Genomic DNA, 19924 nt, shown 5'->3' on the forward strand with positions numbered 1-19924 from the left:
ATTATTTCGGTTAGACGTGTGAAAAGATGAATGTCATAGCCGGCGACTGGGCGATACGTGTTATTTTAAGCGGCTGAAAGTAATCCTCGTGGCATTACGATCTCCGAAATCTCTCTATGAGTTATAATGTTTCAAACAGTCATTTGATTTTTTTTTTTTTTTTTTTTTTCAAGCAAAGATGTTACAGCCGTCGCCAAGATTCGAGAAGTTTTAGTCAACTCTACTAGGGTTCCTCATTAGTTTTGCGAGGCGGCGGTGTTTTTCGTTTTCCGTTTCCGCTTTAGTTAAGGCAACATGCGATCGATCAAGGAACTAGTGTGTTATCAAGGCAATGTGGATCTCCGGTTTAAAGCGGCACTGACCTCGAGCGAAGGCCGATCAGTGTCCTCTTCGGTCTGAACAGACGTCGCCGTGGCTTGCAGCTCCGTGTCTTCCGGCTGCTCGATCGTCGCTTTTCTTTCTTCGGACTTAGAACGCGTATTTTCCCTATCGCCCACGTGCTCGCTTGGAAAGTTCGACGTGAAGATCACTTGAGGATTCGTTTCGATGTCAGGTTCTGCATTTGTTTCTTCAGCTATTGAATCTCTTTCCTCGGGTTTCACGCTCTTTGACGCAACCTCCTCCATTTTCCGTCCCGCCTTTTCTTCGTCGGAAAGACTTTCGTTCGCGCGAAGATTGCTTGAAAAATTGCCCCGGAGATCCTTATCGATAGAATTAGGACTTGCAGTCGCGTTTTCAGTTATTATATTTCTCTCGTCGGATTTGGGTTTCACGCTTTTCAATACGACTCTCATTCTTCTTCTGCTTCTATATTCGACGGGGAGGTTTTCGCTCCTACGAAGATTATTTGAAACAGTGCCTCTCAGACTTTCATCAGAAAGTGTCTTTTCATGAGTTTCTTCAATCTCTGTCTCTTCTTCTTCAGATTTAGGTTTCACTGTCTTCAATACAACTCGCATTCTTCTTTTTGCCTTTTGTTCTACGGGAAAACTGGTGCTCGCTGTAGAATTATTTGAAAGTTCGTCTTGAAGGTCGATAGAATCGGAATTCGCACTTGCTTCTTCAATCGTGGCATTTTTTTTCTCAGATTTTGCTCTGACATTCTTTAAAACAACTTCCATTTTTCTCCTCGTGTTTTCTCTGTCGGAAAGAGTTTCGTCCGTGTGAAAATCATCTCGAAGATTTTTATTCAAATCTGCATTTGCTTCGTCAGTTGAATTCTTTTCTTCGGAGATGGGTCTAACGCTTTTCAATACAACTCTCATTCTTCGTTTCGTCTTTCCTTCCAAAAAGCTCTCGTTCGTGTGAAAGTTACTTTGAGAATCGTCTGAAAGATTTTCAGCAGTAGTGGTGGAATCAGGGTGGACACTAATTTTTTCCGTTGCAAAGTTTTCTTGCGACTGAGATTTTACTCTTTTCGGTACAACTTTCCGTCTGCTTCCAATATTTCCATTCTCATGAGCTTGAAGCGTTTCATACTTAGTAGAAATATCAGATTGAGGAGACATTGTTGTCTCTTGTGCGACTATAGTTGTAATCTCTCTTTCTTCGAATTTTTCTTCAACTTTCTTCAAGATTTTCATTCTTTTTTCCACATTTTCCGCTCGATCGTCGGTGATATTTGGAACATCGACAGTATGCTCATCGGGTCTGCTGGTGCTACTAATCGATTCAGAATTTACTCTGCCTCTCTTCTGCGTGATTCTTCTGCGATTTTGCTCAACCACCCTCGAAGACGAAGCATAGCTCGGAGGTCTTCGTGGTCGTTCGTGATACGTTGTGATTCGATGTCGAGGATATTGATTGTTCGTTTCTTGTATTACAGATCCGCCGAGCCAGTTGTTCGTTCGATTTACGACGCGACGCCTTTTTTGACCGAAATGATGATTAGCCGTATTATATTGAGAACTCGTTCGATTTTGTCTTCGACTTTGTATGTTCTTCGAAGCAATTTCCTCAGAAGTTATTTTTATTTCTGGTTTTATGGAATTCTCGCTTATCGCTTGTGCAGAATCCGGCTCGTAAGTTTTCGTGGTTGCTTGAATTATACTGCTCGTTGCGATCGATTTAGGAGAGATCGTCGAAAGAACTGTGGAATCTTCTAAAACTACAGTCGCTGTCTCAGCACTCGGTGTCACAGTATTTTCGTCCACTTGAGTTGAGAATGCAGTTGTCGCAGCTAACGACATTCCGGAATTAGGAAGCGACTTTGAAATTGCACTTGTGATGGAGTTAAATATCGGAGAGGTTTTAAACGTCGCAGGATTTTCGGTGATTTCTACAGAAGTTACTTCAGAATTTTCATTAATATCAAGAGTATTCTGATTTGCGAAATGTGTCGTAGAATATTCGGTCGGAGCAATTGAACTTGTTGAAGTTGTGTCTGTGCCTGTGGAAGAAATGTTTGAATCTGCGGACATCGTAACCGCGGTGGAGTCAGCAATCGTTGAAACAGTTTTAGTTGTAATATCTGCATCCGCGGGATCATTGCGATTCGTTGTTGTGTGCGTATTCGTAGCAGAAGAAACCGTTGGGAAAGTAACGGGAATTATTGTTTCACGCGTCTCTGGAATCGTGAATGTCGAATAATCCGTTGAAGTGATTTCGGTAGCTGCAGGTGTGGTCGTAATTACAGGATCAATTTTATTTGCCTCCGTATTTGTTGGAATTGTGACTGCGAAGTTTGCAACCGTTGCAGCAACTTTAGCTTTGATAGCTGTACTCATAACTGCAGCATCAGTCGCGATCGTATTTGTAATTAGTGGAAAACTAGTTCCGAAGGAATTTACTATTGCGGTGGTTTCCACTTCGACACTTGTAGTTGCTGATCTATTTATACCTGTAATGTCGCTTGAATAATTTACAGTTGTGGAGGCAGTTTCAATTCCAATATTTGTCGGCGCGGATGTAACAGAGTTATTTGCAATCGCGTATGTATTTATAGCTGTTGGAACATCAGTTGCGGAATCGCTTGCAATCGTTTCTATGTCGGCATTCGTAATTACCGGCGTATTCGTAAAATCAGTCGAATAATTTGCATTTGTGGCGAAGGTAGTTTCAACTCCAATATTCGACGTAATTACAGAGTCATTTGCAATCACGGTTGTATCTATAATTGTTGGCGTGATTTCAGAATTCGCAATTACTGAAATAGTTTCAATTTTGCTCGTAGTCGCGAATGTACTTTCAGTCGCAGCTGCAGGGGTTTCTGCAACAGCAGCAGTCGACGGTGTGTTCGTAATCACAGATGAATTTGTAGTTGCACGGATCGTTGTAAGATCGTCCGAGATCGTTGAGATGACAGTGGTAGGATCATTTGTCGCTGAAGTGATTTTTGCCATCGAGGGGGTCGTAATTATCGGATTCGTTGAAGTTATCGCCGGCGCTACAGTTGTGCGACTTTCTACACCATCGATTTTCGCGTGCGCAAAATTTACGATATCATCGCTGTCGAAGATATCAGGAGATATCGTGGATTCTGACACGATTGGAGGTATCGTCGCGGGAAATTTACGCCTTACGGAAGTCAAAGGAATTGTGGAAGCGCTTTCGAAGGCGCTCGCCGTGGCGCGAGTAGAACCGCTCTCAGTTTGTCTTACAGCGTTCTTGATCGGCGAGACAACGATCCTGCTTCGTCTTCTAGACACTATACGCTTACCCGTCCATGACGGAGTGGCGGCCTCCCTGTACCTGTTTACGGCGTGAGCGATTTTCCGTCTCGTCGGCGATGTCGTGGAAACGACGTAAGGAAGAGGCGTCGTATTGTAATCGAAGTTACGCGATTTTGCTGTTTTCAACGGAGGTTTGCCGAGAGGAATCGCGATTACTTCAAATTCTTTGTAATCCGGAAGATTCTCGGCGCTAGAATCCTTCGAAGGAATCGCCGAATAACTAGAGGAGGAAAATTTCTCTCCGCGAGTATCGACGTCTTTCTCGCTAATAATATCATTATGTTTAGAAGTATTGGACTCGTTCTGGTTGTCGTAAGTTACGGTGACAATTTCGTTGGTCGTAGAAACGTTGGAAATTCGAGTGGTTTCCGTCCGCTGTTCGACAGAACCGTTGGCCGTTGAGTAGGACGATGCAATGTCATCCACCGATGTCGATGTTGGAACATCATTCTCGCTCTTGGTGATGTAAAACCCACGTGTTTCCGGCCTCGACGTCAGATTGGCGAGAGGAATGCCTCGCATTGTCGTCGGTGCTGGATCAATCACCGAAGTGCGTTCTTTGAGGATGGCGTCTGTACTTTTTAAAGCGCGAGACCTTGCTTTGTTCTTCGAAGCTTGCTGCAGCCACGTGTCGCCGATCTCCTCGATTCTATTCCGCGGCGGCTGAGCAAGCTCCTTTTCGACAGCCTGAAATTCATTCGCTTCTCCAAACGACTCCTCCTCGTTCTGCCGGTTGATGTCGTTGTCCGCGTCGTCGCGTAGCAAGTGCAAAAGCACGGACGACGGCGTCGTGATGGCGACACGATCGTCGTAGTGAGTCGTCGGATAGCCGACCAGCTCCCTCAGAGTCGGCAGCCTGATAGCTTCCGTATCGGCGACCTGAAAATCAGAACAAGGCAGCGCGCTTTAATGCGGAGATCCCTTTCACGGGATCTTCTTCGCTCTCTTTGTCCTTGTTTATTCGTTCAGCAGTCTTGTTTTCTTTTCGCAGTCTCCTTCATTCTGTCCTTCTGTCTCTGTGCGTGTAGCCGCGCCAGTTTTACGGGAGAAGAGAAGGATGGATCGACTAGTGTGAAGAGGGGAGCTCTCTGGTTATCTATTGAAGCGCCGTGATCGTGTAGTGTCTCGTTCGCTGCGTTAATTTGGACGATAAGGAGTCCTGGGTCATCGATAGCGTTTTTAGTGATGATCGTGTTTGCGATGAGCAGCAGTACATCGTCGTATTATCAGAGGTTTCAGTCAGGGGTTCCGCTGGGAGAGACAGTAAAGCGAATAAAGAGGCTCGTTATGATTCGTCGTTATTGATGAGATTGATGAGATGAGCACTATTGTTCGGTCATCGGTCGTCGTGTGCTAGCGAGTCTCTGTCGTTTTCCTTTTGTTCGCACAGTCGCATTCGTTTTAACATCTATCTCAGCAATCTTAAAGTACAATTAATGCTCGTTAAGTAGCTATATACATTAGTGACGCGTACGCGCGTCTATTAGTTTCTCTAGCGTATCCGCCAAATCGGCGATCGCGAGATCGGCTGCCTAATTATTTTAATGGCTGCATTTATATACATTGTCAGCTGCGTCGATGATCGAGTAACGGCACCGCTGTACTACTACTTCGCCGCGCTCTTGCCGGCGATTAAGTTGCTGAACACCGATTCGATCTCGATGGTCGAGGACTCGTGAGACTCCGTGGTGAATCGACCGTCATTGCTGAATTCGCCCTCGATCGGCAGCGTCGATCGCTCGACACCTCGGCGAATCTCGTTGACGGATTCGTCGTCGTCTATTCTGTTCAGCGGGGTCGTCGGGGAAAATTGATCCGCGGGTATCCTCGTGGTCGACGTCAGCGACGAGTACTTGGTCTTGATGAGGATCTTCTGTCGCTCCGTCGTGCCGGACTCCGTCACCGACGTCACCAGTCTGGTCACCGACGGCTTCGTCACGCGCGCGTGATACGGATCGATCAGATTCTGCGAGTCGAGGGGATCGTTGCTCCTCGGCGTCGTCGTCGTTCTCAGCGACTGCTGCTTCCGGTGAAAAGCGTCCGCCGCGTAATTGAACTTCCTCGCCGGTATCAGAGTCTCCGTGACCGTCGCCTCCGTGCTGGTCGTCGACGGCCGTCTCGAGTACAAGCGCGTCCTGAAGTGCTGCCAGATACTCGTGGATTCCGGACCCGACGGCGTTGTCTCCTCGTTTGTTCCGACGCCGTCGCGATCTTGGAGCTTGTAGCGCGTGCGCGGCTGTCGGAAGCCGGACTGCCGCAGTCGGGCTTCTCGCGTTTCCGGAGTTTTCTCGGATTCTTCGGGCGCGGAGTCCAACGGATGTCGTTTAGGCGATAGAGCTTCTTCGGGATCGAAAGGCCGCTTCAGAATTACGGGTACCTTGTATCGCGGCCGAATTTCCGGCTTGCGAGTGGCAATCGATGTCGATCGGTAGGTATTATCTTCTACGAAGTCTGGGTTTGTGACTTCACGGTCTTCAGGACTCTCGTCGTCAGGAATTGTAGGATAGGTTATCTGTGCTCTCGACGACGCTGTGGTGTAATGTCTCCAGAATTCCGCAGAGTCGACTGAAAAATCGTTTGTCGAAGCCGGCTTGTCACTCAAAGTCGTATCTTCCACAATTTCTTTAACCAAGTCAGATCCATCCGCTGCGCCTGTCTCTTTTTCCTCTTGTTCCTCCTCTTCATATTTAACATCATCGCGCGGCGCGTTAACGGTGGTGGAAGAAACCGGACGTCGACTGAACAAATTATTCCTGCGCCTTGAGAGAGCCTCGAGGCTGCTGTTTTCCGTCGACGCCGACGAATATCGATTAGTCGCGTTCTCCGAAAACGACGCGGGATTTTTGCGAATATATTTCTTGCGTGCGTATCTCGATTCGAAGCTCGGTTTTGCGGCGGAATCCGGTTCCGGCGTGAGCGATACAGTGGTTATTTGCTCGCGGGTGGATAAATTCTCAGTAGACGGTATCGATGTTTCTTCCGTAAACGCGTCGCTTTCGGTATTATCAATCGTAGCTGTCGCCAGTGTTGACTCTATCGTGGCGCTTTCGGTGTCCATTTCGTTCGTTGAGCGAAATTCTTCATCGTACGTGTTGATCGTCGATATAGTGCTCAGGGAATCAGTCGCTTCTTCGGGGATCGTCGTGCTTTCTGCCGCGGGAGTCTCCAAAGTGACCTTCGTGAAACCGTTGGGATTGTAATCGCCGGACAAGGTGGTTTCAGTAATAGCCAGAGTCGAATCTTCCATCTCCTTCGTGAATTCTGTCCGATCAGTCGTCGACTCTTCGCCTATCGGAGTCGTCGAATCTGGAAGAAGACTCGTTTCCTTCTCGAAAATAATTTTGGTCGAGGACAAAGTGTCCTCGGGACGCTTGCGTCTCGTCACCTTTCGTCTGCGGGTCACTTGAGATTTTTCTTCATCTTCGATAGCATTGGCCGTGCTCGACGATACCGGTCTCCGTCTCAAGAGAACTTTCCTTTTTCTCGGCGCAGCCGACGTTCCTTCGACATCGGTGGGCTCGGTGACAAGTATCACCAGGCCGGGATTAAATTCATGAGTCTCGATGTGAGCGGTCGTCGTGGCGACAGCATCTTTCGGCCGAGCACTCGTGTAATCGATCTTGCCGCTGAAGGCAGTCGTGGCACCGATCGCCGCGATCGATTTCGCCGTGTATATCGGTTCAAGTGTGTTCGATTCAACGACGGAATCGATCGTGACAGTCTCTTGATCGACGATGTTCAGCGAGTCGCTTCTCTCGATCTCCGCGCCGGCGATACTTGCTTCGGCAACTTTTGACGTCGATTCAATTCCTTTCTGGCTCGATTCATCCACTTCTCCCAGCGGCTCTTCCACGTTGTCTTTCTTCTTCGTATATTTTGTTCTGTCGTATAATTCGCGATTGACAGTCGGCCTTTTGAAGACCCTGATATTTGTTACCTTGTTGTTATTCTCTTCCTCGCTCTCGGTCCGCGATCGAAACGATAGATTTCTCCTGGCACCGCCTTGCGTTATCCTGATTATTGGACTGTCGTCCAATTCGTTAGTTCTGCTCGATTCCGTGCTGCTGACTCTGCTGGGTCTGCGGTATCTTTTTCTGGAGCTGCCGCTGACGGTCGTGCTGACGGTCGTCGAGGTCGTCGTCGTCGTCGTCCTGCCTCTTTCTCTATATCTGGAAATCGAGCCGGAACTCGCGGCAACATTTTCTGTCCTCGATTTCGATGACAACGTCGGCGTGGTGTATCTACTGGATCCTCTGTTGCGTGATCTGCTCTTCGGCGTGGAAGCTTCTGTACGCGGAGCGTCCGTCTGATCCTCGTCGTTAGCAACTCGGTTGGTCGGTGTTGTCCTTAATCGAACTCGCCCCAGAAATGGACCGGATGGGCGCGTGGAATTTCGTGACGTTATACTCACCTTGGATCTGCTCGACGGAGTCGTCGTTGTCGTTGTCGCATCTGACAAGCTGGATCTTCGTCTAGTGAAGCCGAACGGTCGCGGCTGCGATACCGCGGCGATCGTCGATCTGCTCGCTAACGTCGTCGTCGTCGGCGTCGGCGTCGTCGTCGTCGGCGTCGTCGTCGACGTTGTCGTCGTCGTCGTCGTCGTTGCTGGCTGACTTGAGCTGCTGACGGCTGGCAGCGTTGTCAACAGGATCTCCGTTGCCGTATTCTCCTCCAGCTTTGTCGAATCCGTCGTGGGATTGATTGCGCCTGTCTTCGGGCTGACACTAGACGGGTTTTCCGGCGGTTCAACGCTAATCACGGTAATGACTTCGGTGGAAGTCGAAGTGGTAGGCGTCGTAGGCGTCGTGGACGACGAAATGGTCGTTCTAGCTGTTGTACTAGACACTTCTGGGTAGTCTTCTGGTCTCGATGATGTAGTGGTCTCGGTGATTAGTTCCGATGTAGGTGCTACGCCGGATGAATCTTCGGAAATCTTCGAGGTGGTGCTTCTGAATCTTTGTATGCTGATGTACCTGAAATATTTAGAGTAAAACATGAAGAATACTTTTATTACACTTGGAAATTTAACGATGAAAAGAAATGTATAAAAACCTAGATTTTGTCGTCGATGCATCGTCATTTTTCTCTGCCGATCCATCCGCACTTTTCGAATCGTCTTCCTTCTCTGTGTTCCTGAATTTACAATAAACAGATCAATAAGTTGGCACATAAAAATAATAAGATAGTATATATTCATGTTTATATTTGTGATTCATATTTATGATTTTTCGCCGGGTTGCAGCGATTTGAATATTGTTCAATTTTGAGCGTTTAAAAAGTATTTCCTATTTTTTTGTGGAATAATATATAATTATTTATACGAAGATTTTTCAATTACCTGAAACTTGAACCGCGATTTCGGAAAAATTTGGATGTTTCAGAGTTTGCCTCATTTTTTTGTTGTCTAAGAAACATTATTAGAAAATATTAACTTTAATATAGAGTTTGTTTGATATCGATTTAAATATGAAATATATATTTACTTCGAAGAAATGAAGGGTCGTCGTCTGCGAGTTGGTCTTTCTTCTTCGACTTCTACCTCCTTTTCTTCCACATCGTTTTCAATTCTGAAAATTTCAAGATATAATGAGAGATATATAAGATAAAATTCATTATTCTGTTTATTATCGTACCTAGACGTTGTAGTGGAAGGTCGCGCTCGTCGAATATTCACATAATTTGGCGTCACTCGTTGCGTAGATAGATTATCTTCTAATGGACTGCTAATACTTTCCTCATCGAAGGTAGCTACGTCAATGTTGTCGCCGTCTTCTTCGTCTTCATCGATGTCTTCATCTTCTTTTGTGGCTGATCTAGAATTAATATCAATATCGTTAAGAAATATTAATTAAACATTCATAATTAGATTTATAATCGAATTCATAAGTAAACATTTAGAATCGTCTTTATTATCATCGATTAATTTTGACCTTAGCTTATTAATGAGAGTTTATCAAGTCGCAGTAAAAATGAATTGATCTTAATATAAATAGAAAAATTATTATAATAGAAAAAGTGATATATATTTTTATTAATAATGAAAGAAGTGGAGAAACTGACTTGGGTCTCTCGATGGTGACATATTGAGGCTTCTGCCTGAGATTCTTTACTTCAGGAATATCGTCTAAGCCTTCGAACTGCGATCTTCCTGGTCCGTTCACGTAACTAGTTTCTGAGGATGATAATACGGGTCGCTGACTGCCGATTCTATTCGCCTGGCGACTCAACACGCGCTCGTATAAACTACGACTAATAGTAGCCGGCGTGACGCTTTCACTGCCCGATGTAGGGTCGGAATTTCTTTCTTGAAATAGCAATTGTTTCTCCAGCTGTTCTATTCCGCCTGTTGTAGGAGTTGGAAGAATTATTATGGAATAAATCATAAAAGAGACAATGTTTTGATTGAAAAAGTCAATTTTATGAAAAAATCTTATAAAAACAACTATATAATTTACAAAAAGTATTAAAAATTATTATAAAAATTGTGAGATAAAATGTCAATATTATTAATGTTAAAAATTATTTAAACTACAGCTTAATCACATATACATATTTGGGAAACTTACCAGCTTTCTTGATAAGATCAATTAATTCCTTGATCACTCTCGGATCCTCTTCATCTTCGTCATCGATGATTCTTTCCGGTTCACTTGGTTTCACCGTTGTAGTTGTCGTTGTAGTAGTTGTGCTTGTAGTAGTTGGTCTACTTCTAGTGAGTGTTTTATACACGAGTGGTTTTGCCGTCGTGGTAGTCTTTGGTTCTTCTTTCACTTCCTCTTCCTCGTCCTCTTCGATCTCATCCTCGTCGTAATCCTCCTCCGAGTCGTATTCCTCCTCCGATTCTGCCTTTGCGGTTGTGGTGCTGTGCAAATAAGTCGTTCGACTAGTCGCGGCTGTAATGGGCGATCTGGTGGTCGAAACGATCGATGTCTTCGATGTCTTAGGGCAAATTACATTGCGCGGGTAATCGCAAGAGTCCGCAGCTTTGTTGAAGACCAAACCTGTGAAAATCCAAGAGACGTCATTATAGAAAACAAATTATAGATTTCTGTACTAATTGCAAATTTAAAAATACATTAATTAGATCAGTTAAATCGAAATTATAACAAATACATTAATTATTTTGAGAAATTAATTTAAAAAATTTGAGAATATATTTAAATTATATATTTTTAATATAATAATATATATGTATTATGTTAAAATTACGGAAAGATATAAAATTACCTGAGGGACAGGTAAACTGATGCGCAACCACGCCAAGTCCACTTGGGCCGCTATCGAGGCACCAGAAATACTTCTTGCAATCTCGTGGATGCGGGAAGAAGCCTTCGTCCTCGCATTTGAAGTCTACAAAAGCGGATCGAGAATCTCTAATTTTATATAGCAAAGAGACAGTTTTCTTCCAGTCCTTTTTTCACACTTTTATTTATCAATAAAAAATTTTTCAATAAATCCAAGATTAAAATCTCGAATTGAATCTCTGATAATTAAAAAAGCTTGCTGCTAAAAACACCTCATAATTTTCATAACAACTCACCGCTTCCTGGATCAGGAGTGGTCGGTGGTTCGGGCGTTGTTAGTTTATTGCTCAAGGACTCTTCATCCTCGCCAGTCTTGCTCTGTCCCTTACGTCTGGATTGTTTTCTGGGAGAGTTGCGATTGGTGGAACCGCTTCGCGTTTTGCTTCTGTTTCGATTTTTCGGTTGCTCGGTCTTCTCCGTGATTCTGACGGTGTTTTTACCCTCTGTATCCTCGTCCGTCGACGGATCGTACGATCTCCTCGATACCTCCCGATCTTCCTGATCCTCGTCGCTCGTTTTCGTCCTCGAAGCGGTACGATACTTCGGTCTTGAAGAGGGTACACGCTTAGTGCTGATCGGAGCCGACGTAGTACTACTTCTTCGGCTGTTCGTACTTGACTTACGAGCGACAGCATTGCTCTGAGCACCTTGAGTGCGAGTGCGGGTCTTCTTTCGACTGTCTATTGATTTCGTCTTGTCGATCGTATTTCTGCTACATGATAATAATAATTTTTCTTCTGAATTTCGCATTATTAAATTAATAGTGAAAATAAGATACCTGCTAACCGCTCTAGAAATAATATTTTTCGCACAAAATATATATTTTACGTTTACTGTTTATTAATGTATTTAATCTCTTTATATATTGAGACATTAATGATAATAATAATGCTAATAAATTAATAGCACCGAAAGGTTAGGTGCACTAATGAACACTCTGCTGTTAATTATAATTATATTAGAATATTATTTATGACAATTGCTTTCGACTCAATTCTTACCTATTGTCCATAAGTAAAGCTTCCTTAGCAGCCTCGATTAACGGATAGGGCCGGCCATGACACTTGCCGCGAAAGTCGTCGTTGTCTATCGACCAGAACATAATGCCTCCCAGCTTCTTCTCGTTCACGTAATTAGCTTTCAGTTTGACTATGTTCTCGTCGTCGTAGCCTACCCATTGATTGCCTTTGAACGCGTACGGTCCCATCGCTTTAGGATTCGGCTGAACGACTTCCCATTCATCGGATGCCGCTACGCCCTCGCAGATCTTAAGAATCCGATTTTATTCTTTGTAATTCAATATATAAAATTTCTATCTACATTATTTACTGCTTTAATATATCGCTTCTAATTAAGCTTTCTGCATTAAATTTGGCATCAATTTTACCTCATAATAAGAAAGGTAGCCTTTCTCTCGAGTGGCTTCTCCTTCCGCTCCTGGGCCATCCGCTGGCGATCCGATATCGGTTGCGTCTTCATTAAACAACGTGTACGATCGACCGTACGTTGGTATTCCAAGAACGAGCTTGTCCGCGGATGCGCCCTTCTCCAAGAGATGACTGATGGAGTGATCCTAGCGGACAATCAAGCGCGCATTGCCAATTGCTTTGCTCGAGGGATAACATTATACAATAGTACGTCTTTCGACAAGTAAATTCTTACGATAGTCAGCTCCGCATCGTAATTGTATTCGTTGTCCTCTTCCAGAGGATACAGCGGCGAGTGATGATTGACAGCAGGCTCGTACGCCGAATGATAATCATACGAGAGCAGATTGATGAAGTCTAAATACTCGTTTAGCCTAGGCACGTCGTAGCCTTTGTCGATGTATTCGATACCGGCGGGCACCGCCATCGATAACAACAATCTCGGTCTTCCGGTTTTCGAGGATTCCCGCTCGAACTCCTCGCGGAGTTCCTGCCAAGGAATTATTTTGATTAATTTCCACAGTTTACTGAAACTGAAGCAAAAGCGCGCTCGCCGCTCTAGTGTTCTACATTTATTCATGTTTTTGTATATGAATCTTTACTAGTCTTTTTCATCGCTCGCTTTCTTTTTCGTTTTATCTTTGCCTTTTCAAGGAGTTTCGTATCCTTTCTACGGCGATAAAAAGAACTGTTGAGATATATACCTGCACCAAATTGGCGTAATTGTCCTTATCTCGTGGTTTCCCGCCGTCTCTGAAAGCCGGATACTCCCAGTCGAGATCGAGGCCGTCGAAGTGATTCTGTCTGAGGAACTTGACGGCATTCTTGACGAATTCCCGTCGCCTCGCGGGATCGGCTACCATCGGTGAAAATCTGCTGGAGCCCTCATTCCAGCCGCCGATCGCCAGCATCGTCTTCAGATTCTTATTGTAAGTCTTCAGACCCGTGAACTTCGCATATCCGCCTGTCAGACGAGCATATTAATCGAAGAGTGAAAGTCAAATATCAGCTAAGTCATCACAGATAATGTATTCTGAATTTGTCAGTGCAGTGCACTTAAATAACTGGAGACATCGATTTAAACGAGTGGACATTCAATTGACAAATGGCAATTTTATAATACAAATATAAAATTATAAATTTTTATTGAAGAATATTTTTAACGTTCGAGTAGTATCTGATATTTAATCTTCAATTTTCTTGGCAATTAACGATAAATTGTGTTAAAGTTGTTAATTTGTTTCGCCATCGATAGAAATATCCCTTAATAATAAACTAACGATTACCATTAATAGTTGTATTGCAAATCGACAATTAAATTCAGCAAATAATGCAATAAAAGATCACACATGTTTGCGTTACCTTTCTCGATGTCTTGATACTTGTCGAATGGTTTCAGCGTGTTTTCTTTCGTAAAACCTCCGAAAGCGTAGATCAGATGAGTACAGAGATACGGATTAATGTTTTGAGGGGAAAATTTTGCCGTGCCAGGTCGGTACACTGACCAATTACTATAATAACAAACTATTCTGTGTTCGGCAATTCCTGAAAGATAAGAATATGACGATGAGCATTAAAAATAGGCTTTTTGATGCGATTTTTAAATATGTTTTCGTCGTTTTTAGTAAGCAATAAAATGTCATTCTTGTAGTTTTAATGTTAAAAGAGGGTGCTGATAAATCAATCCGATATTTAAACGAAAATTTAGATCCAAATAATTTTAGAAATTATTAGATTATTTATATTTGGTTCTTCTAAAAAATTTCTCGCTTTTATATTTCTCGTCTTTTCTTACAGGCCAAAAAGAGGAAATAATGTTCCTTTATTTCTATTTATTATTCGTACACGATAGCTATTCTTCTGCTTTTAATAGAAGTCTATTGAGAGTTCTATTGAATGAAGAACGAGCAATGGTAGACGTGCATTCTGGTGCATTCAGCTCGCATCAACAAGTCGCGAAAATCGCGACTCTCAGCGACTGTCATCTCTCAATAGCATATTCTCGTCGCGACGGGAATACCGGCAAACGTTTTCACCGCAATCGTTAAATGCACGCGCGTGTACGCGATCGCGAATTAAATGCATGCGCGCGACGTACATAGCCAATATGCATACCGCATATACTTATGGTACACACCTAGCGCACACACTGAAGACCGCCAGACACGGGAGAAATAAATGGATGTGAGAGAAAACGCTGCCATGGGAGAAATTGAAACGCGATTGGACTTTCGTTTACGTACACGAAGAAATAGGCGCCGCATCGCGACTTCGGTTTGCGCGGCAGATCATGCTAATCGAGTCTAAAAATACATTTCTAACATCTGTTACATTTTTTTCTGAGCCACAAACTTATTCGAGAAAAGTAACGATCTCTACGATTGATGGTAAACGATGCAATTGATTGATTGGAGATACCAACGCAATATAGGAATTTATTTCCTTCTTGGCAACTATATTTTCATAAAGCGTAAATTTATAAAGTGCTCTGTACAGGCGGATGATAAATTTAATATTTCGAGATATGAATATAATGAATAAAACATTTTAATCTGTTTGTTTACATTATTTTAGATTTTCTTGCAAAATTTCATTTTTTCAATTGGGATTCTTTATGTAACAATATTGAACTTTTTTAGCTTCGTGAAATAGGAATAGATTTTCCAATATCATGATTATAAAGACAATTGAATTGAATTACAATAGCGAAGGTGTAATTTTAGTTAATTCAATATCCCTCGGCGAAACGTTACGACGATCTTTAACGCTACGTAACCCGAAAATAGCATTACGAAAGCGAACGATAATATTACGCGATAGATATTGTTTCCCGCTATCATCCAAGCGGTTAATTAGCCGAATGCATATATCTGTGAATAAAGAGGTATGCATCTCGTTGCCCCGCTTCGCACGCGCATAATCGCCCGCGAAGGCTGACGCGTTCGACTACTCGTATCATACTTTCGCGTTGCCGGCGAATTATCGTACCGTACTTTCACCGATCGAGCGTGAAACGAGGCCGAACATCGTGTAGAAACAATACGAGAGGGGCCTGCAAATTAAGCCTTGCAGGTGACCCTGACCAGAAACCGGTGACACTTTGACGAGGTCGATAAATATCCCCGAGCGACGATCGCGATTCGGAAAGTTCAATAGAAGGCACGCGCAAAAATTTTACCATTCTCCAAATTTCATTGATGCAATGTAATTCTCAAAGTAAAAGAACCGAAATTTGTTGCCCAAAAACGTATATAAGTTAATATTTAGATTTTTTAAAATATGAATAAATATTTATTTCTAATTAAAAATAATTATTAAACACGTAAAGCACGAATTCCAGTCCAATTCGATTCGCAATTCAAATCTGGAGTAAAAGGCTAGCCTTCAGTCTTTAGCATTTTTCGAGTCGAGACGTAGAAGTAGATGATTATTATAATACTCTGAGTAAATGTGGCATGACAAACCTCAAATTTGTCAAGAATATTCCATTTAAAATAATTGGAGTGGATTTTCCGGAATACACTCCAACTGTATATAACGAGTCGCGCTAATTGTAAACCTTTGATCCGTAAGCTCATTATCTCCACCCGCCTCGCGAAGATCGTCGATACAGGAGCGCTCGAGATTCTCTTTCACCGCACGCCCACCGAACGTATACTCGCGATAGTCCCACGCTATGTATCGTACAAACGGTATATAACAGTATTAAACCACGGCGAATAATAGCGCAGATAATATCGAGGCTCGTGATCTCCACGCTCGCTCGTGATCGCGCGTTTTTCCGGATTTGCCGTCGAATATGAGAAAAATCGCGGCGTGGCTCTGCACTTAATCGCGATGTGGAAAATGTTATTATTAGGAGCAATACAAAAGCTGTAAAGTGAAATTATCGCTCATTCTTCAGTATTATTGTCCATTGTGAAGACTACGGCTTCTTCGCGCGATTTATAGAAGTGTTACTTAATTCTCTGTGCAGTTACTTAAGCTTTGATAATAGCGCGAGTGTTGATTGAAACCGCTTTGAAATAATATAAATGATTTTCTCTGATGATACAGTTTTCTACTTCACAACAATTTGCACATGAAAAGTTCGTGCGAATATAATGAACAATTTCTATATTAAATTCCCCCCCCCCCCAGATTTGCAGCGTAACGTGAGTGACCCCAATGAATTCATTGCTGTGTTACAAAATCTCGAACGATCGATTAAGTGTAATTTATCGTTGCACTTCTACAAAAGAGTTTAATAACGAGTTCAATAACGAGTCTTTGGTGCAACTTTCAATCTTTTCTCGGGACTCTTGCAGGAAATCGATCGACCGTCCGAGCCGCGTTCAGACAATCGGAAAAAGCAGCACTTTACGAGCGACCCAAGACCCCTTCGTTTTCTTCGCGAGTCCCATGATTTCGATTCTCTCACTCTCAGTTACAACGCTGATTATTCTCGCGGAAACGATTATTGTTTCGTGAAGCCCGATGATGCAGCAGTAGGCGGATAAACGACCCCGGGGATTCGGATAAGTGCTGTTTTACGGTTTGCGTTTCGCAAGCTGAATTTACTTCGGCGGCGCATAAGCACTCTCCAAGATTTATTTCGAGGCATTATTTAGTTTTAAGATCTATAAGTGTCACTTTCGATACGCGTAAAATTCCATCGTCATTATCGGCACTTTCGTATTCGATGTGAAATGTTATTTGCTATTATGCGTATGTGTCTGTGTCTCCAAGTGTTCCCGTATTCTATATATATATATATATATATATATAATAATTGGAATTTCTACATATTAAACTTTTTAATCGTTTCTCTTATGGGGAATTATGCTTTCGAATGAAAGTTGTGAAAGACTTACCGTTTTGTACCGTCGCGAGCAGAATTCCCAAACAGAGAATTAGCGACACCGCTCGCACCTCCTGCAACGGAAAAGCAATGCATCTCATTAATAATTCATCGTCGGAGATATATAATACAATATGCCAAAAGTGTGTTCGCGCGGTGAGAGTCTCGCATGGATAATTAATTCAGCAAGTCGGTCCCAAGTTTGGTGGCGTTCAATCACCTGAGCCGAATTAATAATGAACCAGCGGTGATAATTTCATCAATAACAGCCGATGGAATGTAGTAAATGCTAGAAAGTTTGCATTACCATAACGTATTATAAAAAAAATTATAAAAGAGTAAACATGTTTTGCGTGACAAATAATAGCTTTAATTAAAAAAATCATCAAAATAGGTGTCAAGTAAAAATATGTCATATGTTATATGTCACATACATAAAAAATTATAAGTTATAATTATATAAAATTATATCGTTGAGCGTTAGTTCTTTAGTTCATTCACGTTGCGCATTTTCACATATAAGAGTCTATGTTGGTTAAAAGAAATAGTAATTGACAGTTTCTTGAAAATAAAAAATAAGAAAGAAATACAACGCAAGTATTTCATATAATTTTTGTAATGTTACAATTCAATTTGATGCCAGAGTAAGATCTTTCAATTTCTCACACAAGTCTGATTTTTCGGTCTTTCTGATAATTCAAGTTTGTCTTGAACTGATCTATTCTTACGAAAATAAGAATAAAGGAAGAGAAAATTAAGTACCAAAAAATGTTAATTTTGCAGAAGCAAAATTCTAAAACATATTATAATGAATTATAATACAATATAATGTGACTAATCTTATTCTAAAATATTCCCGAATATAATTACCTAAAAACTATCACATAAACATATTTCTTATAAACTTGTCGCATGAAGAGAATATGTTGTTATTATCTGCCATCGAAATATGTGTCTTATATTCTAACGCGTGAATATTTATCATCAGATCCATTGTATGCCATGTTTATTATCTTTTTTTCCGCTTTACTTTGTACCACTTTATTTGCCTGTTTAATTGCTGGAAAGTTTCTGTTCTTTCATCGCTAATTATTTTATCGTTTAAATCTTTGTTTTCAGCAATCAATTTCGCGTAAAAATTGTCTTCAATTTTCTCAACTTTTAAAATATTTGCCAATTATAATGCACTTAACGAATTATTTTTAGAAGAATTACCGAATCTAATTTTTATTGACAATATTAAGTTTGTTCCGATTTTCAAGTACATTAATAAACTACATAGAGTGGACAAATTTAACGATGGAATTTCAAACCGTTTCAATTATTTTTTATTTTAAGTTAAAGATTAAAATATTAAAAAATATTTCTATTTTAGACTGTTATGCCCAAAATGTGTTAAATATTTCAAATAACATACATGTAAGATAAACATACACATGCATTCATTTATACATTTATACATACACATTTCAAAGTTGTAAAAATTTAAATCAAACAGTCTTCCAAGATATTTTGAGATTTTTTGTTTACGGTTATTCTTAGCTTGCCTAAAAATTTGGAAGTAAGAATTTTGAAATCCATCATTAAACAGATTTATCCGTTATCTCTCTTTTTTCGAAAATGTATTTACTATTATTGATTACAATTTTTAAACACGGATTTTGAATAAGCTACCTACTCAATAAAACATCAAAATCCATTGCATTATCTTTTACAACTAACAAAACTATGTCAAACAGAACTTTCCAACAATTTCATATTCGCAAAATATTTTTTATACAGTGTGAATATTATACAGTCTGATTAAACTTTCAGTATTTAACAAAGTTTGAAACGTTAAGTTTGCTCTGTCTTTCTCACTCATGTCTGAACTATTTTTCAAAATTGTTGCTATCTACAACGAGATTTCCGCTGTTCTCTAAATCTTCTTGATGCTCGATCACATGACTTGTTATAGCTGCTGTCCTTGTCTTCTTTGTGTACAATGTGCTAATATGTTCTTCTGGACTTCTCTTCTGATAGATTGTTTTTCTTTTTGGCAATTAAACTGATCTTCTCTATAGCTTCTTTATTTTAATTATAATTTTGTAGTCCAGGCCTGGTTTGAAATATGTATAGAAACAATTTTGTCTTCAGTTATTTTGCAGACGTAATTTAGAAAATTTGAAACACTAGTAAACGAAGCGCCAAGTATTATCATTCGTAGTGTCGGCTCTCTCACTCCGTCTATAAGCAACTCAATTTTCTCTTGATCCGACAGATTTAACAATTCCATTAAAGATAACTTTTCCTCTGCATAGTCCATAAACTTTTCATTGCGTATTTTCCAAAATCGTTGTGCGATTGTTATTACCATAGTTGTATCTGGTACTTTCCTCTTAAAATAACTCTGTATTTGTGTCTTGAAATCTTTCCAATATTTTACCTTTTCCGAGGGCTGTCGATTAAACCATTTGAGTGCGCGACCTTTGAGCTGCATAATCGCCGATAGCATAATTATTTCTTCATTGATTTGGCACTGATGCTCAATAATTGAAATTTTGTCCAACCAATGGTTTACGTCATCTTCTTCCTTTCCCTCAAAGATTGGTATGAGTTCTTTCACGAAGCATAATTGCAGCCACTTTACTTTTTTAGTGTACTTTCTTGTGGCTTCTGTGGGCAAGTTTTCCTGTGTCGTTT

General features: G+C 41.4%; 2 protein-coding genes across 2 annotated transcripts in view; both read right to left on the reverse strand.

Moving 5' to 3' along the window:
• LOC105673369 (uncharacterized) overlaps window positions 1–19924 on the reverse strand; it is a 36527-nt gene that overhangs the window by 4881 nt on the left and 11722 nt on the right. Inside the window, exons 2-17 of the mRNA XM_067355574.1 lie at window positions 17256–17316; window positions 13765–13947; window positions 13107–13366; window positions 12638–12892; window positions 12363–12548; window positions 11977–12242; window positions 11212–11684; window positions 10899–11021; window positions 10238–10672; window positions 9732–10014; window positions 9305–9484; window positions 9155–9238; window positions 9010–9075; window positions 8724–8804; window positions 8083–8644; window positions 363–4550 (exon numbers count right to left, since the gene is read on the reverse strand). Coding sequence (XP_067211675.1) covers window positions 363–4550; window positions 8083–8644; window positions 8724–8804; window positions 9010–9075; window positions 9155–9238; window positions 9305–9484; window positions 9732–10014; window positions 10238–10672; window positions 10899–11021; window positions 11212–11684; window positions 11977–12242; window positions 12363–12548; window positions 12638–12892; window positions 13107–13366; window positions 13765–13947; window positions 17256–17316 — 7686 coding nt within the window. The remainder of the gene's footprint in view (window positions 1–362; window positions 4551–8082; window positions 8645–8723; window positions 8805–9009; window positions 9076–9154; window positions 9239–9304; window positions 9485–9731; window positions 10015–10237; window positions 10673–10898; window positions 11022–11211; window positions 11685–11976; window positions 12243–12362; window positions 12549–12637; window positions 12893–13106; window positions 13367–13764; window positions 13948–17255; window positions 17317–19924) is intronic.
• Window positions 4447–7871, reverse strand: LOC136999988 (serine-rich adhesin for platelets-like). Its single transcript, XM_067355377.1, has 2 exons — window positions 7864–7871; window positions 4447–7822 (listed from the first exon to the last, which is right to left on the reverse strand). Exons 1-2 carry the CDS (start codon window positions 7869–7871, stop codon window positions 5278–5280), a joined length of 2553 nt encoding a protein of 850 aa, XP_067211478.1. The 3' UTR covers window positions 4447–5277.

Source organism: Linepithema humile, chromosome 5, assembly GCF_040581485.1.
Source record: "Linepithema humile isolate Giens D197 chromosome 5, Lhum_UNIL_v1.0, whole genome shotgun sequence".
In the NCBI taxonomy this organism is placed as follows: Eukaryota; Metazoa; Arthropoda; class Insecta; order Hymenoptera; family Formicidae; genus Linepithema; species Linepithema humile.